The sequence below is a fragment of the Lithobates pipiens genome, unplaced genomic scaffold (genome assembly GCF_037356315.1).
Source record: "Lithobates pipiens isolate NorthernLeopardFrog02 unplaced genomic scaffold, aLitPip1_a1.2 Scaffold_30, whole genome shotgun sequence".
Classification (NCBI taxonomy): domain Eukaryota; kingdom Metazoa; phylum Chordata; class Amphibia; order Anura; family Ranidae; genus Lithobates; species Lithobates pipiens.
In genome coordinates, this window is record NW_027507791.1 from 30,000,528 (window position 1) to 30,019,253 (window position 18,726).

Here is an 18,726-nt window from a genome sequence, read left to right on the forward strand (position 1 = left end):
CCCAACCCATGGGGCCGCCTCCTCCTCCTCTCCCCAACCCATGGGGCCGCCTCCTCCTCTCCCCAACCCATGGGGCCCCCTACTCCTCCTCCTCTCCCCAACCCATGGGGCCGCCTCCTCCTCTCCCCAACCCATGGGGCCGCCTCCTCCCCAACCCATGGGGCCTCCTCCTCCTCTCCCCAACCCATGGGGCCGCCTCCTCCTCTCCCCAACCCATGGGGCCGCCTCCTCCTCCTCCTCTCCCCAACCCATGGGGCCGCCTCCTCCTCCCCCCAACCCATGGGGCCGCCTCCTCCTCCCCCCAACCCATGGGGCCGCCTCCTCCTCCTCCTCCTCTCCCCAACCCATGGGGCCGCCTCCTCCCCAACCCATGGGGCCGCCTCCTCCTCCTCCTCTCCCCAACCCATGGGGCCGCCTCCTCCCCAACCCATGGGGCCTCCTCCTCCTCTCCCCAACCCATGGGGCCGCCTCCTCCTCTCCCCAACCCATGGGGCCCCCTACTCCTCCTCTCCCCAACCCATGGGGCCGCCTCCTCCTCCCCAACCCATGGGGCCGCCTCCTCCTCCTCCTCTCCCCAACCCATGGGGCCGCCTCCTCCCCAACCCATGGGGCCTCCTCCTCCTCTCCCCAACCCATGGGGCCGCCTCCTCCTCCCCCCAACCCATGGGGCCTCCTCCTCCTCCCCCCAACCCATGGGGCCTCCTCCTCCTCTCTCCAACCCATGGGGCCGCCTCCTCCTCCCCAACCCATGGGGCCTTCTCCTCCTCTCCCCAACCCATGGGGCCGCCTCCTCCTCCCCAACCCATGGGGCCTTCTCCTCCTCTCCCCAACCCATGGGGCCTCCTACTCCTCCTCCTCTCCCCAACCCATGGGGCCGCCTCCTCCCCAACCCATGGGGCCTCCTCCTCCTCTCCCCAACCCATGGGGCCGCCTCCTCCTCTCCCCAACCCATGGGGCCCCCTACTCCTCCTCCTCTCCTCAACCCATGGGGCCGCCTCCTCCTCTCCCCAACCCATGGGGCCGCCTCCTCCTCTCCCCAACCCATGGGGCCTTCTCCTCCTCTCCCCAACCCATGGGGCCTCCTACTCCTCCTCCTCTCCCCAACCCATGGGGCCCCCTACTCCTCCTCCTCTCCCCAACCCATGGGGCCTTCTCCTCCTCCCCAACCCATGGGGCCTTCTCCTCCTCTCCCCAACCCATGGGGCCTTCTCCTCCTCTCCCCAACCCATGGGGCCCCCTACTCCTCCTCCTCTCCCCAACCCATGGGGCCCCCTACTCCTCCTCCTCTCCCCAACCCATGGGGCCTCCTACTCCTCCTCCTCTCCCCAACCCATGGGGCCCCCTCCTCCTCCTCTCCCCAACCCATGGGGCCCCCTCCTCCTCCTCTCCCCAACCCATGGGGCCCCCTACTCCTCCTCCTCCTCCCCAACCCATGGGGCCCCCTACTCCTCCTCCTCCTCTCCCCAACCCATGGGGCCCCCTACTCCTCCTCCTCCTCTCCCCAACCCATGGGGCCCCCTACTCCTCCTCCTCTCCCCAACCCATGGGGCCCCCTACTCCTCCTCCTCTCCCCAACCCATGGGGCCCCCTACCCCTCCTCCTCTCCCCAACCCATGGGGCCCCCTACTCCTCCTCCTCTCCCCAACCCATGGGGCCCCCTACTCCTCCTCCTCTCCCCAACCCATGGGGCCCCCTACTCCTCCTCCTCTCCCCAACCCATGGGGCCCCCTACTCCTCCTCTTCCCAACCCATGGGGCCTCCCCCTCCTCTCCCCAACCCATGGGGCCTCCCCCTCCTCTCCCCAACCCATGGGGCCTCCCCCTCCTCTCCCCAACCCATGGGGCCTCCTACTCCTCCCCCCAACCCATGGGGCCGCCGCCTCCTCCCCTCCCCCCAACCCATGGGGGACCAGAGGAAATCCCCATCAGATTTTTTTTCTTTCACCATATGTGTCCCACTGCGGAGATTTACCTTCACATCCTGCCCCATAGCCAAAAAAACAGGAAGTGAGAGATAATCTCTGAAAAGCAAGGGAATTTCTTTGAGGACCCTGCAGGTCACCTGAACGAGCGCCCCCACATTGGAAGATTCCCCCCCCCCCCCCCGCCATTACTCTTCTGGAGGACAACCCAAAATGTGGGGGTTTTTCTTTTATGGATAATGGTAAACAGGACAGAGGGGGGGTGAATATTCTTAATGGGGCAATCCCAGGAGAAGGCCCTGCCCCCAGCAAAACAGGAGACTGACAGCCTCAGCAGTGCATGTTTCCCTATGAGAGAGTGTGTAGAAGGGGTGTCCAATCCTTCCGCTCAGATCTCAGAGTACACTCAGCTCCCTGTGCTCTATGCTATGCAGTGTGCGACATCAGATCCCCACCCCCTGCCTTCCGGAGCTCAGAGAAGCACAGTGGGTATATGTGGAGGAGGGGGGGGGGGGGGGACACCAACTCCAGTATTCTCCTATAAAGCAGGCGGACTGACCTGGCACACGTAGGGCATCTCTCCCGGTTTGTGGGTGTCCTTCATATGCTGTAAGAACAGAGGTTCGCTGTCAAAGGCCCATTCACAAATCTTGCACTTTGCTGCAAAAAGCAAAAAAAGAAGAAGAAGAGATCAGCGACTCCACCGGCAGCAGTTGTTCTCGATCTAAGGCCAAACGCCAAAACAAGATGGCGCCGGTGACGCTCAGCGGCTGGCGATGGGTGGCGGGTACTCACTGGTGGACTCGTAGGAGCTGTGGACGTTCTCCAGGTGGCACTGCAGCTGGAAGGGGGTGGAGAACTGGCGGTAGCAGTGCTGGCATGTGGTGTGCCCGTCCACCTCTCCGTTCTGCTGGTCCAGCTCCACGTGGTGCTTCATGTGATTCATAAACCTTCCAGGAAGACAAAAATAAAAAAAAATAATAAATAAAAAAGGAAATACAGATTATATACGTGCCGCAAAATGTCCCCCCCCCCCCCCCCGGATTATATACGGATGTATTGGATGACAAAAAACAGTTTTTTTTTTTGCAGAAAGTAATAAAAGATAATAAAATATATAATTATTTTTTATATATAAATTGTGGAAGGTAGTGAAAAATAAAGACAAAAAAAATGCAAATTTTTCAAAAACAAACATTACTTTCTGCAAAAAAAAAAAATAATAATTTTATATATAAATTTATTACTTTCTAAAATTTTTTTTATATATAATAATATATTTTTATATATATTAATATGATAAATATATATAAATTTTTTTTTTTTTTTGCAGAAAGTAATAAAATGTTTGTTTTTGAAAAAATTGCATTTTTTTTCGTCTTTATTTTTCACTACCTTCCACAATTTATATATAAAAAAAAAAATTATATTATAATTTTATTATCTTTTATTACTTTCTGCAAAAAAAAAAAAAAATATATATAATTATTTTTTATATATAAATTGTGGAAGGTAGTGAAAAATAAAGACAAAAAAAATGCAATTTTTTCAAAAACAAACATTTATTACCTTCTGCAAATTTTTTTTTATATATATATTTATATAATAAATATACATAATTTTTTTTTTTTTTTGCAGAAAGTAATAAATGTTTGTTTTTGAAAAATTTGCATTTTTTTGTCTTTATTTTTCACTACCTTACACAATTTATATATAAAAAATAATTATATATAATTTTTTTTTGCAGAAAGTAATAAAATTATATATTTTTTATATATAAATTGTGGAAGGTAGTGAAAAATAAAGACAAAAAAATGCAAATTTTTTCAAAAACAAACATTTATTACTTTCTGCAAAAAAAATTATATATATTTATATAATAAATATATATAATTTTTTTTTTTTTTGCAGAAAGTAATAAATGTTTGTTTTTGAAAAAATTTGCATTTTTTTGTCTTTATTTTTCACTACCTTCCACAATTTATTTATATATAAAAAATAATTATATATAAATTTTTATAATTATTAATAATAATAATAATAATAAGTAGCAGAATACATATTGGCCTAAACGGATGAAGAAATTAGACTTTACTTTTATTATTGCGTAAAGTAAAACATTTTGATTTAAAAAAAAATTGTTGCTTAGAAAAAAAAAAAAAAAAAAAAACAAAGCAGGAGGTGATCAAATACCACCAAAAAAAAAAATAAAAAAATTAATTACACATCAATTTTATTTGGGTACGGCGTCACACGACCGCGCAATTGTCGGTTAAAGCAACAGTGCCGTATCGCAAAAAAAAAAAAAAGGCCAGTTCATGAAGTGGTTAGCTTGGAAAGGGATTCTTCCCAGTAAGAGCTGTGATAACACCCCACCCCCGAGGTAGTGAGGCCTTCACTACCTCGGGGGTGGGGCGTTATCACAGCTCTTACTGGGAAGAATCCCTTTCCAAGCTTATGGTTAAGAGTACAAAAAGCACCAACACTCGCTCGAGGCAGAGTGTACAACATGGCCGCCGCCACCCCCCCCCCCTTCGCGGTATTTGCCGGCCCCTACCTGATGTTGTTCTTCAGCCTCTTGTTGCAGTGCGGACAGCGGAAGGTGGTGGCCATCTTGGCCCCGCCTTGCATCTGGTAGGTCTGCCCGACGTCCCGGCCGTAGTAGAAGTCGTCCACCAACATGATGAGCTTGCCCTGCGAGGAGTCCTCGGCGGCGCTGTCCTGGGTCTTGCCGGATTGGGAGGTCATGCCGCCGGGGGTGGTGGCGGTGGCCGGCTTGTCTGGGCTGGTAGAGTTGACCCCTTGCGGGATCATTTGAGATTCCAAGTTGCCCTTTTTGGAGAAGTCCACGAGGTCGGGACAGCAGTACTACACAGAGAGGGAGGGGGAGGAGACAGAAGAAATCCACCAATCATTTCACGCTCTATTAGATATACATTCTATCAGAGCCAATAAAAGCTGTGCCATTTATTGGGAGTGGGAGGAGCCACAACAGCGCTTGGCGTCTTATCAGATCTGCAGCAGGTAGGAAGAAGTACGGGTAGAGCAGTACTATCCTGAAAAGCAAAGAGGGAGGTGGGCGGAGTTATCAAAAGATCGAAACGCCTTGATGGGTGGGGTCAGTCTGGAGTGGGCGTTACTAAGCAGGCATTTTGCAAATTAACGCCCACCTGCAAGCTGAGCCTCTATGATCGAAAAAGAACCTGAAATCCAACGAATGAAAGGGGGCGTGGCCCGGAACAGTCAAATGCATTAATCCTTCCAATACAAATACGGCTCCAACGCATTTCGCTCTGTCCGTACAGCCAAGCTCTCGACTAAGGATGCAACAATACTAGACATGTGCTGGTTTATTTCGTTTCCAATTAAAATTTGGACAAAATTTTCCTTTTTCGGATGTATCTGAAATACAATATGGTCGGAGCAACCCCCCCACTGGTCAGAGGACCGCCTGCAGCGCAGCCCCCCCCACTGGACGGAGGACCGCCTGCAGCACAGACCCCCCCCCACTGGTCGGAGGACCGCCTGCAGCGCAGCCCCCCCCCCACTGGTCGGAGGACCGCCTGCAGCGCAGCCCCCCCCCCACTGGTCGGAAGACCGCCTGCAGCGCAGCACGCCCCCCCCACTGGGCGGAGGACCGCCTGCAGCGCAGCACGCCCCCCCCACTGGGCGGAGGACCGCCTGCAGCGCAGCACGCCCCCCCCACTGGGCGGAGGACCGCCTACAGCGCAGCACCCCCCCCCCCACTGGACGGAGGACCGCCTACAGCGCAGCACCCCCCCCCACTGGACGGAGGACCGCCTACAGCGCAGCACCCCCCCCCCACTGGACGGAGGACCGCCTACAGCGCAGCACCCCCCCCACTGGACGGAGGACCGCCTACAGCGCAGCACCCCCCCCCACTGGATGGAGGACCGCCTACAGCGCAGCACCCCCCCCACTGGATGGAGGACCGCCTACAGCGCAGCACCCCCCCCCCCACTGGGCGGAGGACCGCCTGCAGCGCAGCACCCCCCACCACTGGGCGGGGGACCGCCTACAGCGCAGCACCCCCCCCACTGGACGGAGGACCGCCTACAGCGCAGCACCCCCCCCACTGGACGGAGGACCGCCTACAGCGCAGCACCCCCCCCACTGGATGGAGGACCGCCTACAGCGCAGCACCCCCCCCACTGGATGGAGGACCGCCTACAGCGCAGCACCCCCCCCCCACTGGGCGGAGGACCGCCTGCAGCGCAGCACCCCCCCCACTGGACGGAGGACCGCCTACAGCGCAGCACCCCCCCCCCACTGGATGGAGGACCGCCTGCAGCGCAGCATTGTAGTCCTTTTACAGGTGTTCTATGCATGGACTTACACACATATGTCCTCGAAGGGCTTCCATGACTCGGAAGGAAGTCTGACATCTGGGGCAGTGCTTTCTATCCAAATTGTCATGCGGGGTCACAGATGGGGAAGATACTGTAAAAAGAAGAGAGAGGAGAGAGAGAGACACGTGTCACGGGCGTCTGGCTGGCCCGGTTGGGACCCAAGTCAAGATGTCCTATTTTGCTTAGACCTACCCGTCACCCCGATGGGCTCTAGCTGGATGCTCTTCTGTACCGTGCCCAAGCCGGTGCCGTTGTTGCCAATGGTGCTGGAGAAGATGAGCTGGGTGGAGTTCTGGGTGGTCGTCTGGCAGCCGCTCATGGCGTTGACAAACTTCACCACGTCGTTGGTCTCACCGGTGCTCTTCACCGCCACGAAACTGGCAATGCTCACTGCACAGAACAAAGGGGGGGTGGAATCATTTCACGTGTGTCCAGCCCACAAAAAAACAAACAAACACCTGTATTGTGGACCTGTGCTTTATCCATGCAGTTTCTGTTCATCGTACCCCTAAACCCAGCAGCACATACCTTGCTTTAGCTCCTCCATTGAGCTATTCAGCCACCAGGAGGGGGAAAAAAAATAAAATAAAAATAAAAAAAGACACCATGGATGGAATCAGTCACTCTAGTCTAGGGTTGGGCAACTGTGGCCCTTCAACTGTTGTGGCACTACATGCTCCACGAGGCAGAGGCCCGGCGGGAAGGCCGGCAGCTACCGCCAGAGGCCCGGCAGCTACCAGGAAATGGGAGGGGGGGGGGGGGGTGTGTCACATGCTCCTCCAAACCCGGAAGTACTGCGTCAGCCATGTGACTAGGTTCTTTTCCTTACCTAGTTTGGGGTTGGTGCCGGGATTGTTCTGGTTCTGCGGAATGGTCAGCGTCTGCATCGGCTGCTGCATCGTGATCTGCCGCATGGGCTGGCTGGGCGACATCGTGGTCGACGTGCTGGAGATCGGCTTGCTGGCCTGCGCCTGAGACTGCGGCACCGGGCTCCTTATGGTCAGGGTGGCCGGGATGACCGTGGTGAAAGTGTTGGTGGCGGGACGCACGGGGACGTTGCTATTCGGTCGGACTTGGGTCATTTGCGAGAAGACCTGGGGGACGCCCACTCCTTGCTTCATAAACTGAGTGCCCGGAGCTGACAAAAAAAATAAAATAAAAAATTTAGAAAGGGCCTGCGCCAGGGAGGACCAGCCCAGGGACAGCCTGCGCCAAGGAGGACCAGCCCAGGGACAGCCTGCGCCAAGGAGGACCAGCCCAGGGACAGCCTGCGCCAAGGAGGACCAGCCCGGGACAGCCTGCGCCAAGGAGGACCAGCCCGGGACAGCCTGCGCCAGGGAGGACCAGCCCAGGGACAGCCTGCGCCAGGGAGGACCAGCCCAGGGACAGCCTGCGCCAGGGAGGACCAGCCCAGGGACAGCCTGCGCCAGGGAGGACCAGCCCAGGGACAGCCTGCGCCAGGGAGGACCAGCCCAGGGACAGCCTGCGCCAGGGAGGACCAGCCCAGGGACAGCCTGCGCCAGGGAGGACCAGCCCAGGGACAGCCTGCGCCAGGGAGGACCAGCCCAGGGACAGCCTGCGCCAGGGAGGACCAGCCCAGGGACAGCCTGCGCCAGGGAGGACCAGCCCAGGGACAGCCTGCGCCAGGGAGGACCAGCCCAGGGACAGCCTGCGCCAGGGAGGACCAGCCCAGGGACAGCCTGCGCCAGGGAGGACCAGCCCAGGGACAGCCTGCGCCAGGGAGGACCAGCCCAGGGACAGCCTGCGCCAGGGAGGACCAGGACAGCCTGCGCCAGGGAGGACCAGCCCAGGGACAGCCTGCGCCAGGGAGGACCAGCCCAGGACAGCCTGCGCCAAGGAGGACCAGCCCAGGACAGCCTGCGCCAAGGAGGACCAGCCCAGGGACAGCCTGCGCCAAGGAGGACCAGCCCAGGACAGCCTGCGCCAAGGAGGACCAGGTTATACATTATATTCTCACCTGGTACGATGGTGATGGGCCTGACTGTCTGTCCCTGCTGAACGTTAAGAACGATTCCTACTTGATTCATCGCGTTCACCGTGTTCTGCACCGGCCGGACATTCCTAACCGGAAAACCCTGCAAGGAAAAAAACATTGGTGGAAACCGGTCACAACTCGAAGTTGCTGTTCTTCTGAGCATGCGAGAAGTAGTGCCGGGACCCAATGAAGTATTTTAGGCCTTCTTTATGGGAACATTGGAGTGCAAGGTGCACTTTAACAGCCACATTTATAGTCACCAAGTCAGAAACCAAAGTCCCGATAAAAAGCCACCGTCTTCTCCCCCACCTGTGCTGTGATGAAGATGGGCTGTGCCGTCATCGAGTTGTTGGTGGAGTGGTTGGCGTTCTGCATGACTTGCATGGGCCGCAGCATGGGCTGGGTCATCATGGTGCCGATACCGGATGTGGTATTCTGGGTCAGGTAGAGAGGCTGGGAGCCGGAGTGCATGATTGGCGTGGAACCTGAAAAAAGGAGGAGGAAAGCAATGAAGGTCATAGGTTGAGCTCCTCCGTTATCTTAGAATTCATTCCATCCTATACCAGGATCGCATGCAACAGTGCAAAATTTCAATGTAGGCAACACGGGAGGCCTGAAAGCACCTGCGTTGTCCTCAAATCCGTTTTCTGGACTGAATAGAATCCCCCAGAGTTCATGAGACACGTGGACCCGTTATGATCCATGCAATGTTTGTTGAGCTAGCATGGCTGGCAGCGCTCCACCCCTCTCGGACCACGTTGCTTAACAGAAGAATAAAGGCCAAAAAAAAGGACTTGTCTGTGGCGTCAGGCATGTGCTGGAGACAAGTGGCATCATTTGTCACAGCAAGGGGGAGGATAATAATAATAAAAAAAAAAAAAAAAAAAAGGGAGGTACATCTTTATGTCTGCAAGTGCTGACTGTAGCTCCTTCCCAGGCTGAAGCCCAATTTAGGAGTGTCCTATGGTAGAGCCAGAGCACAGCACTGTAGCCCCCTACACACTCTATTGTTACTGGTTGGCAACTTGTGTTGTGATCAGAGCTGACCCCTCCCCCTGCTGTCACCTGAATAATGCTGTATAAGAAGAAGTGTGATTTGGACTGGAGATCGGGCTGCAGATAACAGTAAAGAACCCTTTTAATGTCTCTCCGCTTTATTAGTGCAAACTTGAAGTATCACCACAAATCGTTGTGGAATCTTCCTGAGGACCAAGTTCATGTAGCACTTGCTTCCGCACTTATCCGTGGCTGTGTTGTGCAATAAAATATAAGTCATATAAAGTCATTTTTAGGACTATGTGCCGAGTGTAGCTCCACCCTAGGCTGAAGCCCAATTTGTGAGCGTCCTATAGGGGAGCCAGAGCACAGCAGCCCCTGACCCCTTTCCTCTTTTTTACTGGCTGGCAACTTGTGTTGTGATCAGAGCTGACCCTTCCCACTGCTGTGACCTTAAAAGCTTGTAGAGCAGGGATCCTCAAACTACGGCCCTCCAGTTGTTGCAGAACTACACATCCCATCAGGCATTGTAAAACTCTGACACTCACAGACATGACTAGGCATGATGGGAATTGTAGTTCCTGAACAACTGGAGGGCCATAGTTTGAAGACCCATGTTGTAGAGTCTCTCCAAGCAAGGACAACTCTTCCCCCTCCCCTCCCTCCCCCCAGGCCTTAGGCGTGAAGGTTGCGGTCATCTAAATGACTCATCCAGTGGTATTGGTAAAGGTGCAATCTTAAGCAGCCTCACCCAGCTCTGCTAGGCACACCCCATGATGTGTTGCCCTGCCCACTGGGCTTAATTATAGTGGTGGGGCAAGAGGCGTTGGGAATGGTTACCCTAGCAGAGCTGGATGAGGCTGGGAGAGCAGCATTCTTGATGCACCTTTACTGATACCACTGAAGGAGTCATTTAGATGCCAGCACCTTTCCCACCTGAGGACCAGCAGGGAAAGTGTCCTCTTGCTTCAAGCGGCGCTACAAGCTGTTCAGGTTACAGCCGGGGGAGGGGCCAGCTCGGATCACAACTCAAGTTGCCAGCAAGTAAAAAGAAGGAAGGAAAGGCTACAACATTGTGCTCTGGCTCCCCTACAGGATGCTCACAAATTGGGCTTCAGCCTGGGAAGGAGTCAGCACGTGCAGATATAAAGATGATTTTTTTTTTTCCTTTTTTTTTTTTTTAATGGCACAACATGGCTACAGATTGGAGCAGAACCAAGTGCTACATCAACTTGGTCCTCAGGAGGATACCGCAATGATGGCGATACTTCACGTTTGCACAAGTAAAGCGCAGAGACATAAAACAGTTCTTTATTATCTGCAGCCTGATCTCCAAATCACTCTTCTACAGCTATCATTCAGCTTTCTACTTCAGGCAACGGCCACCTCTGGGGCTGGACCAGGACCTCGGCCGTACCAGGCACACCTGTCATCCCAAGAGGCCCCCCCCCCCCATTCATTTCATGGAGGTTTCCAGACATCTACTCACCACTGCTATTGGCGATGAGAGTCAGCAACGTCTTCTTGGTGTTGTCTGTGTTCTGGGTGATGGTGTTGGTCACAGTGGCGGCCGTAGTGTACTGGGTGCCCAGTGTCTGAGCGACAATTGGAAGGGTTGCTGTGACTGGCTGGATGTTGACAGACACTGGGGGGGGGGGAAAAAAAAAAAAAAAGAAGGACAGTGAATCACACGATTGGGACCCTATCCTACCAACTTCTAATCATTACACTTTAGATGACTCCACCCACTTCCGCCACCTTCATGTTTCTCCAGACTGCTGGTGAACATAGGGGGGGTTATAACCTTTCTATAAGCCCTGCGAAATCCCTCCCTCCTACACCCATCAACTTTGCAGGGCAGCCATGTCCACCACCAGTCTGGCAAGTGGCAACTCTGTATCAAGAGAGATCTTCCCAAACTGGCAACCCCCAGAACGGCTCTGCTCTACGAGATCCATGATGGGGGAGATACCTGTGCTGGTCTTGTCCATATAGCCATAATCCTCCACCACCGAGTCTTCTATCACGTCGCTGATCTTCTGCCATGGCTCCAGCTCCTCCTCCTCACACTCCATAAACAGATCCGTGTCCATCTTGCTAAAGTAGAAGAAAATAAAATCTAAAATTAGGCAATGGAAAAAATAAAAATAAAGAACACACACGCACGCACGCACGCACGCACGCACACGTGCTCTACTGAAGACTAGACCAGGATAACCCCTCCTACTCCCACAATCCCTCAGTTTTGTAGTAAAGCAGTACCGAGGGCATGATCATAAACAGAGGGGTAGAATTGGTGTCCTTCAAAATGGACCCAACAAGTTTTTTTTTTCGAGAGTACAAAAATACAAAATTTTCTGTCTCATTCCATCAAGGGACAAAATCACCTCAAAAAAGAGCCCACATGAAAGACTTTTATGCCCCAAGCTGGCATCACACGAAGCCCGAACCTCAATCTGGTAAAGCTTAGAGAACGTGCGAACAGACCAGGTGGCAGCCTCGCAAATCTGGGAAACATTTGCTTGACGCCATAAATACCAAGACGCTCTCACAGAATTAGTAGAGTGCGCCTCGAGACCATAAACTTGAATGGTGGTCAGTCTATGCCACCTAGGAATGGTAGAAGAAGCCAGTACATCCTTACAGGGGACAGAAGACGAAGAAGACGAAAAAGTAGAAGACGAAGAAGACGAAAAAGTAGAAGACGAAGAAGACGAAAAAGTAGAAGACGAAGAAGACGAAAAAGTAGAAGACGAAGAAGACGAAAAAGTAGAAAAAGTAGAAGACGAAAAAGACGAAAAAGTAGAAGACGAAAAAGACGAAAACGTAGAAGACGAAAAAGACGAAAACGTAGAAGACGAAAAAGACGAAGACGTAGAAGACGAAAAGACGAAGACGTAGAAGACGAAAAAGACGAAGACGTAGAAGACGAAAAAGACGAAGACGTAGAAGACGAAAAAGACGAAGACGTAGAAGACGACGAAGACGTAGAAGACGACGAAGACGACGTAGAAGACGACGAAGACGACGTAGAAGACGACGAAGACGACGTAGAAGACGACGTAGAAGACGACGAAGACGTAGAAGACGACGAAGACGACGAAGACGTAGAAGACGACGAAGACGTAGAAGACGACGAAGACGTAGAAGACAACGAAGACGTAGAAGACAACGACGAAGTAGAAGACAACGACGAAGTAGAAGACAACGACGAAGTAGAAGACAACGACGAAGTAGAAGACAACGACGAAGTAGAAGACAACGACGAAGTAGAAGACAACGACGAAGTAGAAGACAACGACGAAGTAGAAGACAACGACGAAGTAGAAGACAACGACGAAGTAGAAGACAACGACGAAGTAGAAGACAACGACGAAGTAGAAGACAACGACGAAGTAGAAGACAACGACGAAGTAAAGACAACGACGAAGTAGAAGACAACGACGAAGTAGAAGACAACGACGAAGTAGAAGACGACGACGAAGACGACGAAATTCTCACTGCCCAAACCACATCCAGACGGACGATGAAGGGATATTTCCTTTTAGGTGAACTAAGAGAGAGATGGAGGAATAACGTCCTGGCTGAAGTGAAAGGCTTAAGTGTCTTAAGTGTCTATGAAAACCCAGAAAGGGTTCTTTGCAATAGAAGTTCACACTCTTGCCTCACAGAGGTGATGGTCACGAGGAAAGCCACCTTGTGAAATTACAGGGAGGAACGTCTCCAAGTCATTCTCGGCTAGGGTTCCTCCAGAAGTTGCCGAGTTCCTTGAGCGGTGACTGATGACCTCCCGTTTTATGGTGCCTCCATAATTCCAAGGCTAACTCCACTTAGCAGAGCCAGCTGTATGAACATCTTTTTAGTGGTCTGTGAGGGTTGCATTCTGACCACCACCGATTTTCACTGACCAACGTGAGGGGTGTTTTTCCCCCACTAACCTGCAATACCGCAGGGATTCCCCAGGATCTGAAGTTTTTCTTTAAGGGTTTCTCTAATGGGTTCAAATGGTGGTTTTCTAAAGTGCAGAAAGAACGAGGAAAGCTATGTGAGATACCTCCTGGGACAAAGGTCTTAAAAGAATGAGAGACCAGAGGTCTCCGAAATGGAAACCTGACCTTTGGATAGCACCAAGAGCCAAAACACTGGTCCAAACCCAGTTGCAGGAAGCAGAGGATTCTTCAAGGAGAAACTAATAGAGTGGAAGCCTGAGGCTCACACCAAAGTGAGGAACGCCTTCCATGTCCAATGACAGACAATGTAGGGAGTAGAATTTCTAGCTCACCATCTCAGGACCTGAGGCAGGATGGCCTTTGAGATAGAAGACCCAAGTTGATCTGAGCCCCAATGCATCTGCCAGGAGTCTTAGCAGGTTGGCAGATCAGATTGGGCCAGTCCAGAGCAATAAGGAAAACCCAATTTGCCCTTCAAAAAAATCGATCCTGCGACGCAGATGAGGGAAGAGAAGACATAGATCAGGATGTACCGATCACACAAAGTATCCACAGCTAGAGGATCCTTTTACATGAAGAAAAAAAATGTCTAGTTTTTTGTTATTAAACCTGGGAGGTTCACATCTGGCATCACTTACCTATGACACAGGTCCTGGAAAACTTCAGATGTATGGGACCACTCCCCCCCAGATCCAGACACAGGTCCTGGAAACCTTCAGGTGTATGGATCACTCCCCCCCCCAGATCCAGACACAGGTCCTGGAAACCTTCAGGTGTATGGACCACTCCCCCCCCCCAGATCCAGACACAGGTCCTGGAAACCTTCCAGGTGTATGGACCACTCCCCCCCAGATCCAGACACAGGTCCTGGAAACCTTCAGGTGTATGGACCACTCCCCCCCAGATCCAGACACAGGTCCTGGAAACCTTCAGGTGTATGGACCACTCCCCCCCCAGATCCAGACACAGGTCCTGGAAACCTTCAGGTGTATGGACCACTCCCCCCCCCAGATCCAGACACAGGTCCTGGAAACCTTCAGGTGTATGGACCACTCCCCCCCCCAGATCCAGACACAGGTCCTGGAAACCTTCAGGTGTATGGACCACTCCCACCAGATCCAGACATTGCCAGCTAAGAAAGTTGACCTGCCAACTGTTCACAACAGGCATCGTCAGAATATGTATCTAGAGATCCTCCAGCAGGATGGCCAAATGCTGCAGAGACCGCCAAATGGCCCAAAGCTCCAGAACGTTGATTGGGAGAAAAGACTCCAATGAAGACAAAGTCCCCTTCACCAACAGGCTGCCTATTACGCCTCCCAAGCCCAACAGGTTGGCATCTGTCACAAGGATCTTCCCATTCCAGAGTTGGATTCCTGAACCAAGCCAAGGACAACCTGGTCCTCTATACCAAAAGGAATTGGTCGGTTCCCAGGTTTGACTGGCATTGTAGAGGTCTAAGGTGAAACTAGGGTAATGGGACAGTCTCGAGCAAGGATACTATCAGGTCAAATACTCATCCAAAAAGCAGACACTGACCACTCCCGAATTGGAGAGCTGGAATTGAAGAGTCTTAGGGAGAAAGACCTTGGCCTGAGCTGTGTCCAAGCGTGCATCCAGATATTTCAAAACCAGCAAGGATTTCTGAAGATTCGGAATCCATCTAAACCATTGTAGCATCTTCTGGACCGTGAAAGCCACAATATCCAAGCCAACTGTTCCCGCAACAGAAGGTCGTCTAAGTATTCCACAATGGGGATGCCTTGGGAGCGCAGAAGATAGAACTGAGGCCAGCATCTTGGCGAAACACCGAGCTAAAAATGATGGTCTAAGGGGCAGGGCCCCATAGCAAAACAGAAAACGATGCACTGGGAAGGGGAGCAGATGAACGTCAGCTCTCTTAAGGGTCCACGGAAGCCAAAAAAAAATGTCTTCCTTTGAAGGAAGGAGCTTCCATGCATACATTTCTGAACTGGAATGAAGACATTCAGAGCTTTGAGGTCCAAGATTGGCTTGAGACACCTTTGGTTTTGGGGATGGTGAATAGGTTGGTGTAATATCTCTTTACAACAGTCTTCCCGTAGGAACTGGAGAAATGACACCGAAGACGAGGAGACCCGAGAGGCCTCAATAGAGATCTGATAATCCTTTAAAAAGGGATGTTGACCAGTCAGCCATATTCTGCCAAAGTCACAAAAATATTGGAATGAAGAGCAGAACAGGCCCCGGCAAGAACACGGCTCTAGAAACGGCTTGCAACCGCTTATGAGTTGGGTCCTTAAAGGCAGGTGCATCTTCTACAGCAGTGGTCTCCAAAGGGCCAACTGTGGCCCTTTGCTTGCCATGATCTCACCCTTGGGAGCGCCATTTCTCTCCCCAATAGCAGTACCCACTTGATAGCAATGATTTGGGGGGGGGGGCGCTTTCTCCCACTGATACCAATGATGGGACACTATTCCTCCCACTGACACCAATGATGGGGCACTATTCCTCCCACTGACACCAATGATGGGACACTATTCCTCCCACTGATACCAATGATGGGGCACTATTCCTCCCACTGATACCAATGATGGGACACTATTCCTCCCACTGACACCAATGATGGGGCACTATTCCCCCCACTGACACCAATGATGGGACACTATTCCTCCCCCTGACACCAATGATGGGACACTATTCCTCCCCCTGACACCAATGATGGGACACTATTCCTCCCCCTGACACCAATGATGGGACACTATTCCTCCCCCTGACACCAATGATGGGGCACTATTCCTCCCCCTGACACCAATGATGGGACACTATTCCTCCCACTGACACCAATGATGGGACACTATTCCCCCCACTGACACCAATGATGGGGCACTATTCCCCCCACTGACACCAATGATGGGGCACTATTCCTCCCACTGACACCAATGATGGGGCACTATTCCTCCCACTGATACCAATGATGGGGCACTATTCCTCCCACTGATACCAATGATGGGACACTATTCCTCCCACTGACACCAATGATGGGGCACTATTCCTCCCACTGACACCAATGATGGGACACTATTCCTCCCACTGACACCAATGATGGGGCACTATTCCTCCCACTGATACCAATGATGGGGCTCTATTCCTCCCACTGACACCAATGATGGGGCACTATTCCTCCCACTGATACCAATGATGGGGCACTATTCCTCCCACTGATACCAATGATGGGACACTATTCCTCCCACTGACACCAATGATGGGGCACTATTCCTCCCACTGACACCAATGATGGGGCACTATTCCTCCCACTGATACCAATGATGGGGCACTATTCCTCCCCAATGACACCAATGATGGGACACTATTCCTCCCACTGATACCAATGATGGGGCACTATTCCTCCCAATGACACCAATGATGGGGCACTATTCCTCCCACTGATACCAATGATGGGGCACTTATTCCTCCCAATGACACCAATGATGGGACACTATTCCTCCCACTGATACAAGGCGCTATTCTTCAAACTGACACCAGTGATTTAAAAACTCTTCTTCCCCCCACTGACACCAGGGATGGGGTCCTATTCCTCCAACTGATACCAACAATGGGGGAACCCACTAAATGCCAATGATGGGACTTTGGTTACATCCACTGACACCGAACCATTTTCTACTCCCACTGGGCAAAGTCTGAAGGACAGAAAACTGGACCTCGTTTGGAAAGACTGGAGACAGGGGGTTTTCTTGAGCGGTGGTCAAATGTCCTTCCATATGATGGCACCTGTATATTTCCAGGGCCCAACTACACTTGGCAAAAGCCACCAGCATGACACCAATAATCTATTTAGCGGTTTGGAAGGATGGCATTCCGACAACCAATGTAAGTGTTGCATTCTTCCTACTCATCATCATAGAGAGAGAGAGAGAGAGAGCGAGGGAGAGAGAGAGCGAGGGAGAGAGAGAGAGAGAGAGAGAGAGAGAGAGAGAGAGAGAGAGAGAGAGAGAGGGAGAGAGAGGGAGAGGAGAGAGAGAGAGAGAGAGAGAGAGAGAGAGAGAGAGAGAGAGAGAAGAGAGAGAGAGAGAGGGAGAGAGAGAGGGAGAGAGAGGGAGAGAGAGAGGGAGAGAGAGAGGGAGAGAGAGAGGGAGAGAGAGAGGGAGAGAGAGAGGGAGAGAGAGAGGGAGAGAGAGGGAGAGAGAGAGGGAGAGAGAGGGAGAGAGAGAGGGAGAGAGAGGGAGAGGAGAGAGGGAGGAGGAGAGAGGGAGAGCGAGGGAGAGAGGGAGAGCGAGGGAGAGAGGGAGAGCGAGGGAGAGAGGAGAGCGAGGGAGAGAGGGAGAGCGGGAGAGAGAGAGGGAGAGAGAGAGCGAGGGAGAGAGAGAGAGCGAGGGAGAGAGAGAGAGCGAGGGAGAGAGAGAGAGCGAGGGAGAGAGAGAGCGAGGGAGAGAGAGAGAGCGAGGGAGAGAGAGAGAGAGCGAGGGAGAGAGAGAGGAGCGAGGGAGAGAGAGAGAGAGCGAGGGAGAGAGAGAGAGAGCGAGGGAGAGAGAGAGAGAGCGAGGGAGAGAGAGAGGAGAGCGAGGGAGAGAGAGAGAGAGCGAGGGAGAGAGAGAGAGAGCGAGGGAGAGAGAGAGAGAGCGAGGGAGAGAGAGAGAGAGCGAGGGAGAGAGAGAGCGAGGGGAGAGAGAGCGAGGGAGAGAGAGCGAGGGAGAGAGAGAGCGAGGGAGAGAGAGAGCGAGGAGAGAGAGAGAGCGAGGGAGAGAGAGAGCGAGGGAGAGAGAGAGCGAGGGAGAGAGAGAGCGAGGGAGAGAGAGAGCGAGGGAGAGAGAGAGCGAGGAGAGAGGAGAGAGGGAGAGAGGGAGAGAGGGAGCGAGGGAGAGAGGGAGAGGCGAGGGAGAGGGGAGGGAGAGAGCGAGGGAGAGAGGGAGAGCGAGGGGAGAGAGGAGAGCGAGGGAGAGAGGGAGAGCGAGGGAGAGAGGGAGAGCGAGGGAGAGAGGGAGAGAGAGAGAGCGAGGGAGAGAGGGAGAGCGAGGGAGAGAGGGAGAGCGAGGGGAGAGCGAGGGAGAGCGAGGGAGAGAGGGAGAGCGAGGGAGAGGAGAGAGCGAGGGAGAGAGAGGGGAGAGAGGGAGAGCGAGGGAGAGAGGGAGAGCGAGGGAGAGAGAGCGAGGGAGAGAGGGAGAGCGAGGGAGAGAGGGAGAGCGAGGGAGAGAGGAGAGCGAGGGAGAGAGGGAGCGAGGGAGAGAGGGAGCGAGGGAGAGAGAGAGCGAGGGAGAGAGAGAGCGAGGGAGAGAGAGAGCGAGGGAGAGAGAGAGCGAGGGAGAGAGAGAGCGAGGGAGAGAGAGAGCGAGGGAGAGAGAGAGCGAGGGAGAGAGAGAGCGAGGGAGAGAGAGAGCGAGGGAGAGAGAGAGCGAGGGAGAGAGAGAGCGAGGGAGAGAGAGAGCGAGGGAGAGAGAGAGCGAGGGAGAGAGAGAGCGAGGGAGAGAGAGAGCGAGGGAGAGAGCGAGGGAGAGA

General features: G+C 52.9%; 1 protein-coding gene across 3 annotated transcripts in view; it reads right to left on the minus strand.

Annotated features, from left to right (window-relative positions):
- Positions 1 to 18,726, minus strand: part of POGZ (pogo transposable element derived with ZNF domain) — a 37,044-nt gene that overhangs the window by 13,487 nt on the left and 4,831 nt on the right. For all 3 annotated transcript variants that reach the window (XR_013264802.1, XM_077463882.1, XM_077463881.1), the window contains exons 3-12: positions 11,256 to 11,380; positions 10,773 to 10,928; positions 8,597 to 8,772; positions 8,270 to 8,387; positions 7,121 to 7,429; positions 6,484 to 6,681; positions 6,279 to 6,382; positions 4,479 to 4,789; positions 2,717 to 2,871; positions 2,481 to 2,581 (exon numbers count right to left, since the gene is read on the minus strand). Coding sequence is in view for 2 of the 3 variants with exons in the window: in XM_077463882.1 (XP_077320008.1) it covers positions 2,481 to 2,581; positions 2,717 to 2,871; positions 4,479 to 4,789; positions 6,279 to 6,382; positions 6,484 to 6,681; positions 7,121 to 7,429; positions 8,270 to 8,387; positions 8,597 to 8,772; positions 10,773 to 10,928; positions 11,256 to 11,376 (1,749 nt within the window). In the remaining variant the exon portion in view is untranslated. The remainder of the gene's footprint in view (positions 1 to 2,480; positions 2,582 to 2,716; positions 2,872 to 4,478; positions 4,790 to 6,278; positions 6,383 to 6,483; positions 6,682 to 7,120; positions 7,430 to 8,269; positions 8,388 to 8,596; positions 8,773 to 10,772; positions 10,929 to 11,255; positions 11,381 to 18,726) is intronic.